We start from the raw sequence: 22,108 nt of genomic DNA, 5'->3' as shown, positions 1-22,108 counted from the left end.
TCACTTTGTAGACCAGGCTGGCCTCGAACTCAGAAATCCGCCTGCCTCTGCCTCCCGAGTGCTGGGATTAAAGGCGTGCGCCACCACGCCCGGCGAGATTGTATTTTTAAAGAAACACATTGAATGGAAACTGGGTTAAGTATTGGGAGGACGCTTTAAAAGCAGTATATTGAACAAAAACTGGATATGAGTTTAGCTGACAGAAACCATGTTGTCCTTGGAGTTTTTGTTTTCTACAGGTCTGATTTATAAAGAGCTTTTAGGAGCATATGTTTTCTTCCCCAAAAACTGGTTATAGTATTTTTTTTTAATACTGTAAGTCTGTTTTCTAAACATTCAAAAATTGCATGAATTTGGCATTTCAGAAGAAAAATGACAAAATGGTACCCAAAGAACATCATTGTGTTTTTAATTGTCTGTGATGTCTTAAATACAAGAGGCAAGAAATTCTATACAATTGAGGCTTCTACTGACCCAGTGTGTTGAATTGATGTAAGATAATTTATGGTGAGAAACAACTAAAAATTGTTTCACCTTGATTATGTTATAGATTCTTTAAAAAGTTGTGCCATTATTACTGCCACAGTTTGTAATTTGAAATTTAAAATTATTTTTCAGCCAAGATGATCAGACATTTATGACTAAAATTCCTTAATACAGTTTTTTTTTTTTAAATTTTAGGTGTTTTGTTTAAATGACAAATGCTCATACAATGACCCCCATCTTTTCATTTTTAGAAATTGATTTCCTTATATGAGCTATTTTTGCTAGCCGGATTAATTTATGTAATTATGCATGTCTTACTGATTATAAACCTAATACAGAAGAATTTTTGGTTTTGTTTTGCTTTTCTTTGTTTCTATAACTTTAAAATCACATTTACCTATTTATTTGGGAACAACATAGACCTTTGGAGGTTAGAGTGAAATTTTGCAGGAGTCAGTTTTGTTCTTTCACCATGAAGTTCAGTTGGCTTGCTAGCATGTACATGCTGAGTCATCTTACTCCCCTCCCCTCCCCCACTCTCCTTTAGAGTCAATGTCTTAATTATCTCAGGCTGGCCTTAATTCACTATGTAGCCAAAGGTGATCTTGAACTTCCTTACAAAAGAATTACTTATCTCCTCCATATTTGCTAGAGCCTATATGTGTATATGTGTACTGCATTTGTGCCTGGTACCTTGGCTTTGGTTCCTCTAGAAAGGAAGGACAGTTGTAAATCCAGGAGCCTCTGCAGAAGCAGCAAGTACTACTGATTCATCTCAGCCTTGCTCTTGAACTCTTGATCCTCCTGCCTCCACCTCCTGATTGCTGTGTTCCACCAGGAATGTTTGTGTGGTTCTGGGGATTGAACACAAGCTTTATGCATGCTAGGAAAGCCCTCTACTAAGCTATACCACCTCTGCTTTGTTTCTTTATTTTATTTTCTATTTGAGTTTTTTAATGAAGGTTACTGAATTTTTATATACTTTTGAGCAGAATTCTGGTGACTTCATTTTTGTGGTTTAGTTTATCAAAGGCCCTGAAAAGTTAAAATGCTTAATTTATTACCATTTTTGAAACATTGGAACATTTCAAAAGATCACAATTGATTTGAAATAGGTCATATATCTTATAGTAACTGGTAATTTGAAGAGTCTTATTTAAAAGAGTAAAGATAAAACAGCAGACTTTCTGTATTTTTTGTTTTTTGTCTGTACATAATACAATGTGCGAGTTCCTGTTTGAAAATAGCATTTCATTTAGCTGTTTCACTTAACGTTTTGTGTAACATTTCATCTAAATATTACTTGTTACCTTATTGGCTTCAATTAAATTTCTTCCTCTAGTTTGGAAAAAAGGATATGGATGAGTAAGGGGCAGTTGATAGGATTTTATGACATTTTAAGGACAAGATTATGTTAATATAAATTTTACAATTGTGTGTGTGTGTTTATCTTGTGAGCCATCTGCTTTAGGTAGTTAACATACGGCTAATAACTTGTCAGTTAATTAGCTGACCTTTGCACTTGAGCCAGACAGTTACAGGGCTTACAGTAGTAACCTCCGTGGAGGCTCTGTAGTTAGGTAACTGTCGTAGTTTCTTCGTGTCTAAGATGGTCAGACACATGTGACTAAAGGCTTGCTTATGGATATCTACCACACTGGTGAGTCCTTGACAGGTCTTATAGCCTCTAATCTTGTCTGTCTACCAGGAAAATTTCATAGAACTCACCATAGATGACTGCTGTGAATGTTGAGTGTTACTTTATTACTGTAAAATAATTATTTTATAAATTTCCTTTTGGATTTTAAAAATTGAAGTAAAAGGAATGTGAAGCAAGGTTTGCTTTAATCTTGCTCATCACCCTAGAACCTTGTGGTGATACAGAAAAGCAAAACCAAAACTAAACAAAAATCTCCAACTTCCCTTGTAAAGTAGATCTGCTGGTCTGTCCCACTTAAAAGCTTATGCTTTAACTAGTACTTTAATCTCTCTGACCTTCAAATTTCTCATCCACAAAGTGATGAAAGTACCAATCTTGAAAAGTTTGTAAGGATTAGAAATGATAATTGTTAATTAACCTAACAAAATAACTACCTTGCATATGGTAGGAGCTCAATTGATAAGGATCAGTATTGTGCAGGGAAACACTTAGCAGGATAAAAGCTTCCTATTGTGAAACTAACCTGACCTAGAATCCCTGCATACTGTAAACTGCCCAAACCATGGAAGTTGTCCATCACTTCCTGCTCAAGTCATAGATTTTGCTGTAGGGAACATGTTTCTTGGTTTTAATTTTTAGTATCTTTGAGTTCTAAAGTTGTATTTTAAAAAATTAACTGAAGTCTTTTGCGAAATTTTTTATCTTTTCAAAAACATACCAACAGACATGCAAACACACTTGTGAATTTCAAAATGGAAACATCTTTAGTCTTTGAGGAATCTCACATCAGTCTTTTTCTAGGACTGTATATTTTAGGAATCACATTGGTGATGGTTTGTGTGGGGTAGATTAGAAAGACAATTTTGGTCAAGGAGTTCAAGAGCAAGATACTCCCTTTTTGTAGCTTTGTGTAGAAAAAGCTATTAATAGGATAAATCTATGCTTTTTTCATATGAAGGATAGTTTTGGTATATACTGTTTGAAATTTGATTACTTATATATTGAGATACTGTTATGTGGAAAAGACCTCTTAATTTGGTCAGCTTAATGACTTCATAACAAAACAATTTTTTTTTCTAATCCTTATACACTTTTCACTAATGTGTACCTTTAAAAACTATGGAATCTTTCCTATCTGTTTGATTTGTCCAAATATAGTATGTGCTTAACAAGGATCTTAGAAGGGCTATATTTTCTATAAAACTTGATTACTAGTTTTAAATATATGTAAGCAAAGATCTATTACTTGTTAGCTAATACAGTTTATGACTGATGAATGACAAAACTGATGTTGGTTTGTTAAAAAATTTTTCTTAGTCTTAAAGCTGTTGAACCTTGTTAGATTTTAGAAAACGTAAAATATTCCTAAGGGTATTTTGGAACTTCAAGACTAAACACTCAATTGAAAAAAAAAAAAAAAGGTTTAAAAACTAACTTTGTCTTACCCAGTTAAGATGGACTCTTAAGCCCTAGCATATGAGAAGTAATACCCATGTTGTGAATTTTTTCCTTTCAAAAATGTAAAGCTTTATTGCTTATTTTTGTGATCTGTAATATTGACTATTTTCTCACTATATATATAGAGCTGTTGTATAATTCTATGTTTTTTTTTTAAAGATTTATTTATTTATTATATGTAAGTACACTGTAGCTGTCTTCAGACACTCCAGAAGAGGGCGCCAGATCTCGTTACGGATGGTTGTGAGCCACCATGTGGTTGCCGGGATTTGAACTCTGGACCTTCGGAAGAGCAGTCGGGTGCTCTTAACCCACTGAGCCATCTCACCAGCCCTAATTCTATGTTTTTTAAAATTTTTAATTTAAAAAAGTAAAAATTATTTTACGTGAATAGGTGTTTGGGGGAGTGTGTGTGTTTGCATCACATGTGTGCCTGGTGCTTTGTTGGCCAGAAGAAAGTGTTGAGTTCCTTGAAAGAGTTATGTCTGTTAGCCTCCACATGGGTACTGGGAATTAAACCAAGGACCTCTGGAAGAGCAGCAGCTAGTACTCCTAACTTTGAGTTGTCTCTCCAGGACTCCTGTGTTTTTGTTTTTAAAGACAGTAATGTGTGTAAATTTATTCTTTTGAGGGCCTGATTGTGGCATGGATGTTTAAAGAGAAGAAACCAGAATCTTCCTATTTTGACATACAATCAAGGTCTGCTTGTTAGAGTATTTAAAATTGAATTTGACTGCTGAGTTCAAGAAATGATTTATGAAGTTGGAGAAGAAGAGAGAGATAGAGTCTGATGAGAGCACTGTTCTTTTGGAGGACCTAGTCAGTTCCCTGCACCTGCATGGCAGCTCACAGCCATCTGTATATAACTTTAGTCACAGGGGATCTGACACCCTCTGGTAGCAGGCATACATGTGGTGTACAGAAGTATGTGCAGGCGAACACTCATAAACACAGAGTGAACTTAAGAAAAAGGAAAAAAAAAAGAAAAAAGAAAGGAAAACAACAACTAGCCAGGCTTTTACCAAGGTAGTGTATGACTGTGGTAGTGAGAACCCAAGGAAATCATTAAACTTGAGGATAGGCTAGATCTGGATGAGGCAAATTGAGTGTTGTCCTGTCTTCATTTCCCTGACTTTGAAAATATGTTTATATCTTTGCATTTATTATACTTTTTTGTCATCAAACATATTGCTGCATTGATTTTCCCACATTAATTTTACCTAGTCTCTGTAATACAATTGATATATTAGGTTTTTTTTATATATACGACTCATATTTCTTCAGTAGAATTATCCTCATATCTTCATTTCTCTTTCTGCACCAGTATAAAATCTGTTTGCCTGCTACTAGTTTTTAGGAATTACCAAAACCAATCTGCTTAATCTTTTTTTTTTTTTTTTTTTGGTTTTTCGAGACAGGGTTTCTCTGTATAGCTCTGGCTGTCCTGGAACTCACTTTGTAGACCAGGCTGGCCTCGAACTCAGAAATCCACCTGCCTCTGCCTCCCCAGTGCTGGGATTAAAGGCATGCGCCACCACGCCCGGCTTTAATCTTTTTCAGACTTTAGAATTCAGTTTAAATGCAAGACCGAATTCCCTTTAAATTATTAAATTAGATTTCCCATTTGATCCTTAAATTAGCTTTTCACAAAGTCAAGAATTTTTTTATTATTGTTTTTTACTTCTTTTATTTATTCACATTCCAAAAGTTGCCTCCCTTCCTGTCACTCCTCACAAGAGTTCTTTACCCCCCTACCCCAGGGTGCTCCTCCACCTGGCCACTCACCCCCACCTCACCCCCCCCAGCTTCCCTCTTCCCTGAGGCATCCATCAAGTTTCCACAGGATTAAGTGCATCCTCCCATTCTGAGACAGCTTCTTGTTAGGTTGTTCAGGCTACCCCTGATCCATTCTGTGGGCTCAAAGCTACTATCTCAGGGGTCCCACAGATATGTAACTGACTGACATTAAATATGCTCTACAAAACCACTGAAAACCCCATGTTTATTTGAAGGAATGCTTATGTAAAGCTTGGAAATTTTTACTACTAGAGTTTATAGAAATGAAAGGTTTGGCTACTGAAGGCCTTAGTAGGAAAACTTCATATAAGAACAGAGATTTAAACTGGGCTCTTTGGAACGAGTAGGAATTGGATAGGTCTTAAACAGGAATATAACAAGTATTTTACTAGAGACAAAACTTAGGTGGAAATGGACATTTCCAATATGTGGCTTCGTGAGAAGATGTGAACTTTTTAGGCTTAAGGATCTGACTATCATGTAACTGGTACAAGAAGCTGAACGTGAAGAGGGATGCTGGCGATCGTTTCCATTCTGTAGGGATCTTGAGACATTTTAATGCTGTTGTATATTTAGAGTCAGTCTCTATTTGTGTTTGTCTGTCTGTCTTTCTGCATGTCTGTCTGCATGTGTAGGAAAGTGGGTGTGGATGAGGAGGCCAAAGGTCAGTGACATTCCTTGGTTGCTTCTCCAGCTTATTTCTTTGGAACAGAGTCTCTCAGTACTCTCAGAGCTCACCTGTTCCGCTTGATTATTTGCCCAGCAAGCCCAAGGAATCATCTTGTTTTTGCCTCCTGAGTGTTGGACTTACAGATGTAAACACTACTTACTAGCTTTTATGTGCATACGAGAACTCTTCAAAGGTGGTGTTCTAATCAACAGAAGATTTCACTTTTTAGAACTTCTTTTAGGCGTCAATTTGAGAAACGTGCTACTTACAAGTTTGCATGACTTGATCAAAATACTTAGCAGATCTCCCTCCTTTATAATGATTAGATTCTAATCATATAATTACTGTAACTGTAAATTTTATTCAGTCAATAGTATGTGCTATAATATTGCCAGGAATGGAGAGTAGTAAATGAGAAGGGGAAACAAACAAAAAACCTGAAGATGATTTATGCATATAACCCTTTTCCTTACTATTGGAGGTGTGGTCTGTGGACATTAGCATCTCCCAAACTTGTTGAAAACACTCAATGAACAACTATATTTTACTAAGATCTCCAACTGATTTTTATATCACTAAACTTCATCATATACTGGTATATGTCAGATCCAGTAAACTTCATTCAATTTTTGCTGCCTACAATAGAGAGTTTAAATGTCTTTGAATTTCTCTCCTTTTTTGAGATAGGGATCTTACTATAGGCTAGTCTTGAATTCAGTCTCTTGTTGTGGAGACTGTGAGTATATGTAATGTATAAGCATCTTCAGTTTCAGACAAGTTCTACCTACTTGAAATTTCTATATTTGGTCTTCCTGTTTATTCTTTATTATGTGAGTGTGTGGTGTGTGTGGAGGGCATTGGTTATTGTTAGGTGTTCCCAATGTTTTTGAGACATGGTTTCATTGAAGCTGGAGCATATTGATTTCAGCTAGTGAAATCAATGATTACCTCAAGTAAATGCTTGGAGAGCTTTAGCGGTTTGGCCGGTGAGTTTTAGAGATCTGTTTGTCTTCAGTCCCTTCTGTCTTGGCTGGGTTTACAGTTGTGCTCCATTGTGCCTGGGTTTTTTACTTGGGTACTAGATCTAAACTTAGGTCCTCATGTTTGTGTGACAGCCACTCTACTGCCTGAGCCATCTCCCCAGTCTGTCTTTTTTTTTTTAAGAGTTAATGTGGAGGGCTGGTTCAGAAGCCTTCATGGAGGGCTGCCTCGAAGTCTGATAACGTGGCAGGTGGTGGAAGGAGAGAATGAGCTACTAAAGTTGTTCTCTGACTTAACACATGTATGCTGTGGCATGTGTCTTCCTTACCCCCAAATTAACAATGACAGCAACAACAACAACAATAAAAAACAAGATAATAATAAATTAAAGGGCTAATATTGGATGTGCTTAGTTCTCAACTGGGTACCATTTGTATGTAAAAGGCAAGGTTGTGTGTGTTTTTCCCAAAACTTAATACCTTGAAATGATCATTATAGCATTGTGCTAGACTAGGATTTGAATGGAAGACACTGAAGTATATTCATCTTATAGAGAGCCTTTGATAGCAGCATGCCATTTTGTTTCTTGGCTATCATTGTTTTTATACATCCTTTTCCAAGCATTTACTTGAGGTGTAGTCATCCTTAACTTTAACTCCTTGTCTTAGACTTGTGCTAGTTTTGCTAATCTGAGGCTACCCTAATAATTTTGTGAAATTAGTTTTTGAAGTCCTTTCCATGTACTAGCCACTTGCTGAGACATGATTATGGGCACTGTCTTTTTAAAATACTGTCATTTTTCTCCTAGCCCCCTCACCCCCTAAGGCAGGGGTCAAGGGAGCAAGACAATGACTGTCTCTATGTAGTCTTAGAAATCCCTTGTCTTCCTGACTCAATTCTTTAGTGCTAGAACTTGAGTTGTGTACCATTGCACCAAGCTTTTAGACTGTTTTGTATTTAGAGATAGCTAGCTTCAAATGCATGGCTAATTTTCCACATGCTGTGATCACAGGTGTGGACCACCATATTCCTAGAGTACTATCTTTATTATTCCAGTTTGTACTATACTTGATTTTAGCTAAAAGACTAAGAGGTGATTATTACTGGTTTGTGAAAGCCTTGAAAAATTCAAATTACTAGACTTCAGCTATGAGGATACTGTTTAAGAAGTTAAATATTGGGACTGTAGAAATGGATCAATGGTTAAGAACATTTGCTGGTCTGTCAGATTAGGGTTCAGTTCCCAGCACTCACTTCGGGTATCTTGCAGTTGTCTGTAACTCTAGTTTCAGGGCATCTGAACTGTCTTCTGCCTTCCTTTGGCCTTTGTGGCACCAACCAAACACATGATGCATATACATGCATGCAGGCCAAACATTATTATGCGTAATATAATTTTTTAAAGAAAATATGCTTTCTAACATACACAAATAATAATTATATACTATAAAAGTAAAAACACAAGAGTATATAAAAAAGTGAGAAATCTGTCTTTATATCTCTAGAGCTCAGTACTATTAGTATGTATTCTTTCTTTTTTTTTTAATTTGTTTTTTGAGACCGAGTTTCTCTGTGTAGCCCTGGCTGTCCTGGAACTCTGTAGACCAGGCTGGCCTCGAACTCAGAAATCTGCCTGCCTCTGCTTCCCAAGTACTGGGATTAAAGGCGTGCGCCACCACTGTCTGGCAGTATATATTCTAAAATGTGTTTTAAAATGTACAATATATGATATATCTAAATTTTACTAACGGAAGAGATTGGTTTAGTGAGATAGCATAGTGGATAATAAAAAGGTATTTGATTACTGAGCCTGACAAACTGCGTTTGAGTCTCAGGACCCACATAGTAGGAAAGAACAAACTTCCTGCAAGCTGTCCTCCAACCTCCACACATTCTCTGACATTTGAGTATACATATACACAAATTAAATGCAATAAAATGTTTTAAAGATGAAAAGGAAGATGATAAACATTCCAGAGGGATTGTGGGCATTCTTTTCTAAGAATTGGTTTTGTAACTAAAGGTTAAACCAGAACTTAAGCCTTGATATCCTTTTGTTTTGTTTTGTTTTGACTTTAGGGAAGAAACCCCTTTTTCTTGGAGCCAGCAATAATAATTACAATCACTGATGGGAGCAAGTTGACTACTACTAGTGGTGTCCAGGATGAGGTAAGTCATGTGAGGTGTGTCACATGGATCATAGATGAAATTGAGACCTATTTGTGTATGTGTGTAATAAGGTATTGGATGCTTTGTAGTACATTTACTCTTTAGTAATTGGTGTAGTTTATATAATAATTCATCTCCAGGGTCTTCTATCTTTGTTCATAGCAGTTGTCATCATAATATTTTCTTGAATAGGAATCCTTTCTGTGCAGAGTTTGTAAGTGTACCTCCTGCTTCCATTAAAAACATCAGTTGATAGTGAGGACAGTGTCAGTGCCTACACAATAGTAAAATTCTTATTTTCAGGTAAAAAAAAAAAAACCCAAACAATTCTAATAATTTTCTTATTTTAGCTGATTATGGTGATAGCTTTTAACTACAGACAGAACAAATGAAGTAAATAAGCTTATAACAAGGAAATGTTTATTTTAACTCTTCAAAGAGGTTTCAATGTATAATCAGTAGCCTTGAGAGTTTGGGCACTTTGGTGAGACAACAACGGTGGGACAGTTGGAAAGAATAAGCTGCTAACTTCATGTGGCCAGTAAGCAAAGGGACTACAGTCAGGTAACACTTTGAAGATTCTGCTCCAAGTGACCTAGCTTTCTCTGACCAGACCCCTTTTCCCAATGTTGCCAGCGTCTCCCAGAGCTTGAGGCCAAGACTTAATACATAGGCCTTTCATAGACATTTCTGCCTGAATCATATGTCAGTTGAGGTTTTTAGTAGAGTCCTGGCGGGAACACATCACCAAGAGTAGATTAAAACTAGAAAGAGTGAAGACTTTTCAACAGTTATGTTTTCTCTTAAGTCATATATAGTATCTGTAATTTAGAGCTAATGTTATTTACTCTGTAAGTGAATTATGTATGCTGTAGTATGATAAATCCATTAGGTTAAAGAAAGCAAGCTTTATGGTGTTTTTACTGTATTTGAACTGTTGTTAAGTGTTTTAGTTTTTTCTTAACATGCAAATGCACAGGTGATCTTTTATAGACTCATTACTGTTTGCATTTGTTCTTAGTTTCTATGATTAGAGTTTGAAATGGCAAAGGCACAGATTTTAAAAATTTAGAATTAAAATTTAATCAAAGATTTGGAATTCATTTCCATTCATGTGACACTGTTGAATATAAATTATATAGAGTCAGAGCATGTGGGTTTTATTCTTAATTTAAGTACTTCCAGCCGTGAACTTTCTACCAGTTGACCTATTTCCCTAAGCTCTACCTTATCAATGAAATACTGACAATGATTCTTGATTTTCTTCATAGGGTTGTTGAAATGTGTAAATAATGGATGTGAAAACGTACTATGGGCTATAAAGACAAAGTGTATTGTGTCATTCCATCATGAGATAATAGAACCAGTGCAGAACTTAGATTACCTAATTTTACTTAGGGGACAAATGCTAGAATTGCTTTGTTTCAGCAGTTAATATTTAAAAGATTTTAGCAATAAATATTGAGGTAGCACTGAAAAAAAGTAGCCTACTTGATACAGCCTTCTTGAAAGTGAGATGTAATGGTTTACTGGACTTCCTTTCTTAGACTTGGTTGATGTGTATAGCTCCTTATTATAGTCCTGCCACTCATAGTAGTAGACAAGACACTGTATCTATAATCACAAGCAATAGCAATGTTACTTAGCTTGAACTTAGAAACTATCAAATTGATTTTTCTTTCTTAACCATACTAATTTTATTATTTGTATTCATGTTAATTTTATAGAAATTCCACTTCTTTAGATGGTTTTTTTTACCTTAATGATTTTGATTAAAATATTTCTGTTTTTTTCTTATAAAATATGCCTATTGTAAGGTTATTCATTCAAGGCACTCTTTCTCATACCTTTTGTAAAAATGCCTTCAGGGATGTAGTTCATCCCAGTATACCTGGATCTGGTTTATTTATAAAATCTGTTTATAGGACTTCTAGCTTCAAGATATCTTGAAATGTACATGAGGGTTGGAATTGTTGAACTTTTTTTCTGATTTCTTCCTTAGGAAAGATATTAGAGAAATGTCACTATGTTTTTATATTTCAATATTAAATTGCAAATAAGATTGAGAAGATTTTCCTGTGGGCAGAGATCTCAACCTTTCTGTTCTTTTTATCTGTGAAATATTTAACATAGTTCCAAGAATAGAATTTACATGAAAGATATTACAGATATTGATGTATTGAATCTGATAGGAAGCTTAAAATTGATTCCTTTTGTTGCTTCTTACCTAAAGCAGAAAGTTGATTTATTTTTAAGGCAAACATTTTTGATTATGAAGTTTGAGCATAGGCCTGTGAGTTATTTTGGTATTAGGAAAGTCCTGCATGTTTCTTTCTCTAACTCTCTCGCTACAACCCAATACTGTGGATCCACCCGAGGCCTACGCTAGAGCTCTAGCATTGAACAGTATCACTGCTCTTCTTGCTCTCTCCCTCTCTCCCCCCCCCCCTCCTCTTATTCTCCTCTCTTCTTCCCTTTCCCCCTCTTCCACTCTCCTCCTCCCTCTCCTCTTCCCTCTCATCCTCCCTCTCCCCCCTCCTTTCTCTCTCTTCTTGTGGATGCGTATATGTGCATTTATATTCATGCTCAGATCTTTTTTTTCTACTAGGGGATATCAATTTTACCTGTATGTCTTGTTATGTTTGTCTTTGCCAAAACTGAATTCTCTTTTTGTATTTGTAATGAGTAAATGTGTGATAAATTTTCATTTAAGGAATTTTAACAGAATATTGTGTATGTAACTTTTGGTGGTTCGTGGCTGCAATTTTTTTTTTTTTTAAAGACTGTAGCACTGGCCTCAAACTCAGATCCTCTTGCTTCCACCTCCCAAGTAGTTAGATTACAGGTATACACTACCACGTTTGTCTAGCAGTGACTACTGTGATGTAACTTATTTCCATTTGTATGTTTCACTCTCATATTTTTTGCTTGAGTGGTGTGATATCTACTGTGGTAAATCATATCTGTTCTGTTAGTACAAAATGAGTAACTCTGCTGCTTTCACAGAAACCTCATTGCAGATCATATAGGAAGTAGTTCATTTAGTCTTGTCTTACAGTTTACAAATAAGGAAATTGAGATTTAAAAAAGAACCAAAGTGATTTGATTGGATTCTGGTTTTTGTCGCTGCCAAATCTATATTAGAATTAATGTAAATTATAATGGTGTACCAGCATAATGGTGCTCTCCTGGGAATTATTTTCCTGGATCTACCCAACACCTATTTGATTGTGTTGTTGAATGTGTTTAGAATTTACCTTCTTTGTGTGTTTGTGTATGTGCAGTTATATATGTAGTTCAGAGTTTGATGCAGGATATCTTCCTCTATTGCTCTCTACCTTATTGTTAGGGGCAGGGTTTCTTCCTGAATTTGTAGCTCACTAACAGAGCAAGATGGTCAGCAAATCTCAGGGATGCTCTGTCTCCACCTCTCGCCCTCTGCTGCTAGGTTTACAGATACTCACTGTACCCAGCCTTTTATGTGGATGCTGGGAATCTGAGCTCAAGTCCTTGTGCTTTCGAGACAAGTACTTTGCCCTCTGTTTGAACTTACTTTCTTTCTTTTCTTTTCTTTCTTTCTTTTCTTTTCTTTCTTTCCTTTCTTTTCTTTCTTCTTCCTTCTTTTTTCTTTCTTCTCTTTTCCTCCTCCTCCTCCTTTTGTGGTTTTTCAAGACTAGGTTTCTCTGTGTAGCCCTGGCTGTCTTGGAACTCACTCTGTAGACCAGGCTGACCTCAAACTCAGAAATCCGCCTGCCTCTGCCTCCCAAGTGCTGGGATTAAAGGCATGTGCCATCACTACCGGGCTTGAATTATTTTCCTGTTTTAGCTTTCTGTGCCAGTATGATATAGATAATTCTGTTCTTAATTTGTATCCCATACACTATTGAATAACTACTAAGCTAAGCATTTCTAGGCAATGAGTATGTAACAGGATAAATTTTTGGTGTTCTGTTTCATGACAGTTTTTAAGTTCATGTTTTTTGAGTGAGAGAAATGGTGATTTCTAAGTATGTATAAGCACTGAAAGGGTAAACTCATCCCATCTCATAGACGCTGCTTCCTCTCAAGCAGTTGGCAAATTCTTTGTAACATATACAATCTAGTTTGATCTAAAGATCTTAGGAAAACCACGGACTGTGTATGGGATACTGCATATATTTGTGAAGTTTATAAAACGGCCCAGTGTTCAACTGTTTTGAATGTAGAAGAAATGTTAGTTGAAATATTTAGAGCCATATTATACCTTGGCCTGAGTATGTTCAGGTCTAATTTTTTTAGCAGTGTGTTTGTCAGAGGGATAATAAAACTGTTCTGCACTCTGTGCACTTAGCAGTATGTTGAGTTAGGAGAGAAGACTGTTTTGTACCGTGGATGAAAATCTTGTGCTGTATGTGATCATTTTACATTAATTAATTAAATGAAACAGAACTTAAATTATTGCTTGAGGTAACATGAATATTGTCGTGGACCTTTGATGACTTAGATTGGAAACATTGTTCTGGCCTTTTGTGTGTGTTTGTGTGTGTATGTTATATAGCCATTTATTCAAACTGATTATCTCCAGTATTCTCACTTAAGGGAAATGGGCTATTTATAGATTTGAATTCTGAAATACAAAGGATACTATTTTTCTTGATTCTATAGTTCTTATTTTATGATGTTGATAAATATGTGGCCAAATACTTATAATGCTAACCATATCAGCATTCTTGGTGTCTCAAATGTTTTGATAAGATTACCAAATTATAATTAGAGTTGTTTTATTTACTTAAGTTTTTGAGATAGTGTCTCTCTTTGAAGCCAAAGTCAAGTTCACCTTGAACTCATGGAGCCTAGGCTGGCTTCAAATTTGGAGAAGCTCTTCTCAGCTTCAGCTTCTCTGAACTGAAGTGAAAGTGAGTCATCACCATACTTTGCTGAAAACTTGTTTCTTTTTATTTTTTGCAAAGATTCTCTGGAGTCCAGAGCTGCAGTGGGAATGTGTTTTGAACTTATTTCAGAAGTACATTACCAAGTGCATTGTTCAGTAGAAACAGAAGGCAGCAGAAAAAAATTCTGCTGAAACACTTCACTGTAGTGAAACCATTATTTGGTTCATTCCCAAAGGTGCTAACACTAGTATTCTATTTCAAATATTGATATTTCTATGTATAGACGAATCTGTTGGCATATTTGTATTGTGATTGCCACTAAGGTAATGTTTTTGAGAAGGCATTTGTTAAAATTAACCACTGGCTCTTCAATACTAGCTAGGTTTTTAAGGCCAAGCTGGACAACTACATTTTCTTTTTCAAATTAATTACTTTATTTTGTATATAGTATTCTGCCTACATGTATGCCTTCAAGGCAGAACAGGGTATGGATGGTTATGAGCTACCATGTGGTTGCTGGGAATTGAACTCAGGACCTCTGGAAGAACAGCCAGTGCTCTTAACCGCTGAGCCATCTCTTCAGCACCCTCCCCGTTTTTAAGATTTATTTATTTTATACATATGAGTATACTGTCACTGTCTTCAGATACACCAGAAGACAGCATCAGATCCCATTACAGATGTGGTTGCTGGGAATTGAATTAAGAAACTCTGGAAGAACAGTCAGTGCTGTTAACCAGAGCCATCTCTCCAGCCGCCACCCATAACTACTTTTATAACTTTCTGGAGAGATGTTCACTTAAGACACTTGTATAGAAGAGTGTCAGCAGTCTCAGCTTATGGGTTCAGTTGCTCTTATATTCTGATTCATCAGTTTTGAAAGTTGGCACAAAAGGTCATCAAGCTTTGAGTTTCTGGATTTGATAGCAGCAGTTTATGTTTTTCTGGATCATTCTATACACTACACACTGAAGATGGTTTTACTTTACTTGCCAGTGTGTGTCATCATACATTTACCTTTTTTTAAAATTTTTTTTTAATATTTTTTATTACGTATTTTCCTCAATTACATTTCCAATGCTATCCCAAAAGTTCCCCATACCCTCCCCCCCACTTCTCTACCCACCCATTCCCATTTTTTTTGGCCCTGGCGTTCCCCTGTACTGGGGCATATAAAGTTTGTGTGTCCAATGGGCCTCTCTTTCCAGTGATGGCCGACTAGGCCATCTTTTGATACATATGCAGCTAGAGTCAAGAGCTCCGGGGTACTGGTTAGTTCATAATGTTGTTCCACCTATAGGGTTGCAGATCCCTTTAGCTCCTTGGGTACTTTCTCTAGCTCCTCCATTGGGAGCCCTGTGATCCATCTACTAGCTGACTGTGAGCATCCACTTCTGTGTTTGCTAGGCCCCGGCCTAGTCTCACAAGAGACAGCTATATCTGGGTCCTTTCAGCAAAATCTTGCTAGTGTATGCAATGGTGTCAGCGTTTGGAAGCTGATTATGGGGTGGATCCCTGGATATGGCAGTCTCTAGATGGTCCATCCTTTCGTCACAGCTCCAAACTTTGTCTCTGTAACTCCTTCCATGGTGTTTTGTTCCCAATTCTAAGAAGGGGCACAGTGTCCACACTTTGGTCTTCATTCTTCTTGAGTTTCATGCGTTTAGCAAATTGTATCTTATATCTTGGGTATCCTAAGTTTTGGGCTAATATCCACTTATCAGTGAGTACATATTGTGTGAGTTCCTTTGTGATTGTGTTACCTCACTCANGATGATGCCCTCCAGGTCCATCCATTTGGCTAGGAATTTCATAAATTCATTCTTTTTAATAGCTGAGTAGTACTCCATTGTGTAAATGTACCACATTTTCTGTATCCATTCCTCTTGTTGAGGGGCATCTGGGTTCTTTCCAGCTTCTGGCTATTATAATAGGGCTGCTATGAACATAGTGAAGCATATGTCCTTCTTACCGGTTGGGACATCTTCTGGATATATGCCCAGGAGAGGTATTGCTGGATCCTCCAGTAGTACTATGTCCAATTTTCTAAGGAACCGCCAGACTGATTTCCAGAGTGGTTGTACAAGCTTGCAATCCCACCAACAATGGAGAAGTGTTCCTCTTTCTCCACATCCTCGCCAGCATCTGCTGTCACCTGAATTTTTGATCTTAGCCATTCTGACTGGTGTGAAGTGGAATTTCAGGGTTGTTTTGATTTGCATTTCCCTGATGATTAAGGATGTTGAACATTTTTCAGGTGCTTCTCTGCCATTCGGTATTCCTCAGGTGAGAATTCTTTGTTCAGTTCTGAGCCCCATTTTTTAATGGGGTTATTTGATTTTCTGGAGTCTACCTTCTTGAGTTCTTTATATATATTGGATATTAGTCCCCTATCTGATTTAGGATAGGTAAAGATCCTTTCCCAATCTGTTGGTGGTCTTTTTGTCTTATTGTCGGTGTCTTTTGCCTTGCAGAAGCTTTGCAGTTTNATGAGGTCCCATTTGTCAATTCTCGATCTTACAGCNCAAGCCATTGCTGTTCTATTCAGGAATTTTTCCCCTGTGCCCATATCTTCGAGGCTTTTCTCCACTTTCTCCTCTATAAGTTTCAGTGTCTCTGGTTTTATGTGGAGNTCCTTGATCCACTTAGATTTGACCTTAGTACAAGGAGATAGGAATGGATTGATTGGCATTCTTCTACATGATAACAACCAGTTGTCTTCTTAATGATTTCAAAAGTAATATAGATTCTCATATCTGAAGTGATTGAGAAACTGTTTCTTCACTCCCCAAAATGTTCTTATTCACTGAACACAAAAATGTTTGTCAAAGGTTATTATAACTATTTTACAGATAAAGACAATTATGCATTTAGAGTGGGTTCCCTACTCTCTGGGATACTTAGAATGAAAGACAACATTCTTTCTTTTAAAAAAGAGTGAAAGAAATCTTGAGGAATTTTATGGTGCGATAGGTTTCTGAGTATTGTGTTATCCTGTATGTAGTAGCATCTTCTTATTGGCATTAATGGAACCTGGTAACTTTTAAGGAGTCATATCTTTTCTGTGATGAAATATTTAGATTTATACTTTGTATGTTACTTCTACCAAGTCAGTTTTGTAAGAACACCTAAGAGAATTTGTTGGATATATATAGATCACTTATATTTTGTTTTTCTATCTATATTTTTACCTCTTGTTTGTACTTATAGTTAATAGTTTCTTGAAAATGCATATTTATAAAGTCTGACACAATTCCTTACAGTGCATATTCAGCAGTTCAGGTATATATTAATGCTGAAAATAGCAAACTATTTTCAATATGTAATAAGAATAACCCCTAAGAGAAGCTTCTAGACAAACAGAATAATTAAAAGAAATGCTTCTTCTTAGCCTAATGAAAGTGGCCTGGCAGCCCTTTGTTTGTGGTAAGGTACATCAAAATAGTTTTTATTCAGAGCATGTGCCCTGTTGGTCTTGTGGGCCAAGTCTCACCTAGAGACATCCCTCACTGCTCGTAGCCTTCCATACATAGACTGCTGTTATTCTTACTGTTATGTTAAGCTTTTACATAGCTGCATTAGAATCACCAAGTAAGCTTATAAAATATACAGGTCTCAGGTCTTATTATGGATCTGTTACTTTAGCTTGGAAATGGAGAAGTCTGTATTTTTTTAAAACATGTTCCAATTGATTTTGATGAGATGAACAGTCAGATTTCAAAACACAAACTAATTATAGATACTTTTTTCCACATAAAAGCATGTGGAAATACCTTAATAAACACAATAAAAATGTTTTTAACTTAACGCTAGCCTAGATATTCTAAGATATAAGTAATTCTTGATCTTTACCGTTGTCATACTTGGGATCCTTTCCAAGGTTTGGAATTCTGCTTATGTGAATATAACAGTATTGTTTTTCTAATCTGTTAGCATGGTTTAGAATAGACTTTTGGATGGTCTTACAACACTGACTTGTTGTCAGCGTAAAGTTAACTGCTTAGAGTGTGCTGCTGTTCAAGTTGAGGGTAGAGAGGGTGAGTTGCCAGGAAGAGGTGAGTAACTGATTAATTAATCTGCCATTACTTTCCTTGCCTTAGAATTTTGATTACATCTAAAGGATATTAGAATTTGGGTAGTTTTACTATGCTATATTTATTGCTTTTTGAATGGCTATGTAACTAGCGTCATTTCAAAAATATGTATCTATGACCCTGATGATTCTGTTTGTCAAAAATTGATGACAATTAATGATTAACTTTCTGGAGTTGCTACTTTGGTTACCTTCCAGAATGGATTCTTTAAATTTGAGCTATTAAATATGCGTTTTTCCCCTGTATATTTGGCTATATACCAGAACTGTGGTATTCACTGTACATATGTATAGGTCTCTCTCTATATTCTAGCTACTTCAGGAACAAAGATGGACGTAAGACTCTTGCCCTTAGAAAACATACTTCTAGGGGTCCTATAAATAAATTTCTTAAAGTAATATCTAAGCATTATGTTTGTGTGCATGTACACTTTCCTGGGAATAAGTCCATAGATTTGTCTTGTCTTTGTGGGTTTTATTTATTTATTTATTTATTTATTTATTTATTTATATTTATTCATTTATTATTTTTGTGTGTGTGTGTGTGTGTGTGTCTTAGTTAGGGTTTTACTGCTGTGAACAGACTCCATGATCAAGGCAACTCATAGGACAACATTTAATTGGGGCTGGCTTACAGGTTCAGAGGTTCAGTCCATTATCATCAATGCTGGAACATGGCAGTTTCCAGGCAAGCATGGTACAGGAGGAACTGAGAGTTCTACGTCTTCTTCTGAAGGCTGCTAGAAGACTGGTTTCTAGGCAGCTAGGAGGACGATCTTAAAGCCCATGCCTACAGTGACACACTTCCTCCAACAAGGCCACACCTACTTCAATAAGGCTACACCTCCTAATAGTGCTACTCCTTGGGCCAAGTATATTCAGATCTTCACATTTGGTGACAGTGTTCTGGTATTTAAGTCTAGGCTACCCTGAAACCTTCCTGCCTCAGCTGGCCCAGTGGTTGGATCACAAGTGTGATTGTTATGCCCAATTTATTAGCTTTTTTTTTTTTTTTTTTTTTGTTTTTTTGAGACAGGGTTTCTCTGTATAGCCCTGGCTCTCCTGGAACTCACTTTGTAGACCAGGCTGGCCTCGAACTCAGAAATCCACCTGTCTCTGCCTTCCCAGTGCTGGAATTAAAGGCGTGCACCACCACCGCCTGACCAACTTAATAGCTTTAAATCATTTTCAAGCACATTAAATAATGGTCTAGTACTATTTGTAGGCTTCCATCTTATGTGTCTATATAGGTAGTAATATTGTTGCCTGGAATATGGAGGATATAAAAAAGTAGAAATAAGGAAAATAAAATAATTGTTTTTATATTTGGTTACCTTCCAGAATGAATTCTTCAGATCTGAGCTATTAAATATGCTTTAGTATAGCATTTCTTCCTTGTGATATATATGTTTGCCTGTATACCAGGCAAATGTGGCATTCGCTGTACATATGTATAGGTCTCTATTCTAGCTACTTCAGGAGCAAAGATGGACGTAAATAAGACTCTTGCCCTTATTCAGTATTGAATAGGTTGTTCACTATTTTAAGGATGCTGTCAAGGAATTAAAATCTAACTTGTAAAACAATCACCTCAGTCAATAAAGGGCTGAGGACCTAAGTTGGTCTCCCATGAAAATGCTGAGGGTAGAGACAGAAGGATCTCTGGGGTTCCCTAGCCAACTAGTCTAGCCTAGTAGGTGGGCTCTGGGTCAGTGAGGGATAGACAGATAATCCTTTAGTTTTCATGTGTGTACACTGAAAAAATAGCTCAAACTTTTACAGATGATAGTATATAAGCCTTCAATTTTATATGTTGTTCTGCTTTATCCTTCTAAGTGCTGTGAATATTGCTACATATACCCAGAGTGGTCAAGGTCATCCCCTGCTGTCCAGTTGTACCTCCCAGCTAGTCACCGGTCTGGCCTATTGTTTGTATTTTACTTTTAAAAATTAAGTAATTTTCAGACAGGGTAGCATTGTATTTCCTTATCTGGTATAGAACTGGCTATATAGACCAGGCTGACCTCTCAGAGATCTGCCTGTCTCTGCCTTCCAAGTGCTGGAAAAAGTGTATGACACCACAATCCAGCCACATTGTTTTTTATTTTTAAGAATATAATGATGTGAAAATTTAAATTTGCTTATTTAAAGCAGCTGTTAGTATTGATAGTCAAAAAAATGTTAAAACCAGAATATTCTTCTGTTTCCCTGCCACCGTCTTTGTCCATTTGTGCTTGTGTGTGTGTGTGTATACATGTTTATCAGTATGTACATCTATACCCAAGTCAATTTTCTGTTAAATGTAGTCTATTTTGGTTATTTTTCTGACTTCCTGAGTCAGATTGTAATCTGAGAAAATGAAAATGTCAGTGTTTGGATTCCTGATGGCTATACTAATAAAAACGTTAGGCACCTAATTACTAATTAATAAATATATTGATTATATCTACTTAGCTCTCTTCCCACTATTTTAAAATTAATTTCCACTTTTGGTGTTTTTCGGGTATAATACAGTAGATTTAAGTTTTCTAGATTTATATGTTAGGAATAGATTTGATGAGGTGATTGAAACAGTATTGAAACTTTGGCCTTTATACCAAAGCAAGGCTATATTTTGATCTAGACAAGGCTGTTTTGGTATATTTTCCCCACACTTTCTTTTCGGATTGAATTACTGAGATTCCCCCTCCCCCTTGTTTTGTTTGTTGTGGTTTTGATGTTTTTTTTCCTTTCAGCTAAAGGAGCAGCCCAGTGGTTTTCAAGAAGTGCCAAAGTGCACTGACTATCTCATGATGACTGGTGCCTCAGGGAGGGTCGTGATTCCTGGATACAGGATCGACCTGATCCTGGATGTCACTTCAAGCAGTCATATCGTGGGGAAAAGCCTTGTCTAATGGCTAGCCTTCCTCAAAACTCTGATGCTAGTCATCTCGGAAGGCCTCAGAGAAAGCCTTAAAGGTGAGCAGAGTAGAGTGTAGTTCTCTCTGGGGACTGTGCCTTTTTGTTGGAGAATCTGATTCAACATAGAATGATAACCCTAACCTGACTTTTCAGGTCTAAGTGGTAAATTAACCTGAAGCTTAGAAATGTGTTGTTGATGATGATCAGCCCCCAACTGTTGAGTTACTAGAGACTTCTTCTGAGCTTAGCAGCCAGTGCAGGAGGGACTTGGTATTTCCCATATTCTTCAGAGTTGTAGCTTAATATGTGTTTGTCTAAAAGGGCATCTCCTTTCTATTGTAGCTAAATGATACCTATCGATGTCAAAATTGCATTCAGCTGTTAGCTACAGATAGAATTATAAAACTTAGTTCGTGAATGAATATCAGGCAGTTAAGCTTCAGAGGTTGGTTAGGACAAGTTTACATTTGATTTTTTTCTATCATAATGTTTTGTTTTGTGCTTTTTTTTTTTTTTTTATAAACATAGTTATTGCTGGGCATGGTGGTGCATGCCTATAGACCCCAGCATTGGGGAGGGAGGAGGATTATTAGTTTGCCTACGCTACATAGTATGATCTTGTCTTAAAAGAAAAATGAAAAGCAAACCAAATGAAAAGCAAAACACACAGTAGTTATGAAGCAGTTCCTGTCTTATTGCATTGAACTTGGAGAATACTAGTACTGCCTCCTTGATCATCATCTATCCTCTCCGATATGATTCTTAAGAGATGTTTTGCTTTAATTTTAGATTACTTTCTCTGTAATGTGAAGCACTTAAAGAACCCAGTAATTGGTTAATAACCTCAGTTTCTGAATTTAAGTTAGCTGAAAGATATTGAGACCTACTAATTTCTTTTTATTGAATTACTTTTTACTGGTGATAAATTATATGGGTCATATACCGATCCAAGTGCATGTACATTTTAAAATTTAGTATATATAGACACATATATATGTATATGTGTGTGTGTGTGTGTGTGT

The 22,108-nt window shown here is 36.5% G+C and overlaps 1 protein-coding gene across 4 annotated transcripts in view; it reads left to right on the top strand.

Annotated features, from left to right (window-relative positions):
* Ints6 (integrator complex subunit 6) overlaps positions 1-22,108 on the top strand; it is a 91,793-nt gene that overhangs the window by 8,614 nt on the left and 61,071 nt on the right. For all 4 annotated transcript variants that reach the window (XR_002379664.2, XM_021181563.2, XM_021181564.2 and 1 more), the window contains exon 4: positions 9,132-9,221. Coding sequence is in view for 3 of the 4 variants with exons in the window: in XM_021181563.2 (XP_021037222.1) it covers positions 9,132-9,221 (90 nt within the window). In the remaining variant the exon portion in view is untranslated. The remainder of the gene's footprint in view (positions 1-9,131; positions 9,222-22,108) is intronic.

Source organism: Mus caroli, chromosome 14 (assembly GCF_900094665.2).
Source record: "Mus caroli chromosome 14, CAROLI_EIJ_v1.1, whole genome shotgun sequence".
NCBI classification, from domain to species: Eukaryota; Metazoa; Chordata; class Mammalia; order Rodentia; family Muridae; genus Mus; species Mus caroli.
The sequence above is the reverse complement of the archived record's forward strand: the minus strand, read 5'-3'. Positions and strand labels throughout refer to the sequence as shown.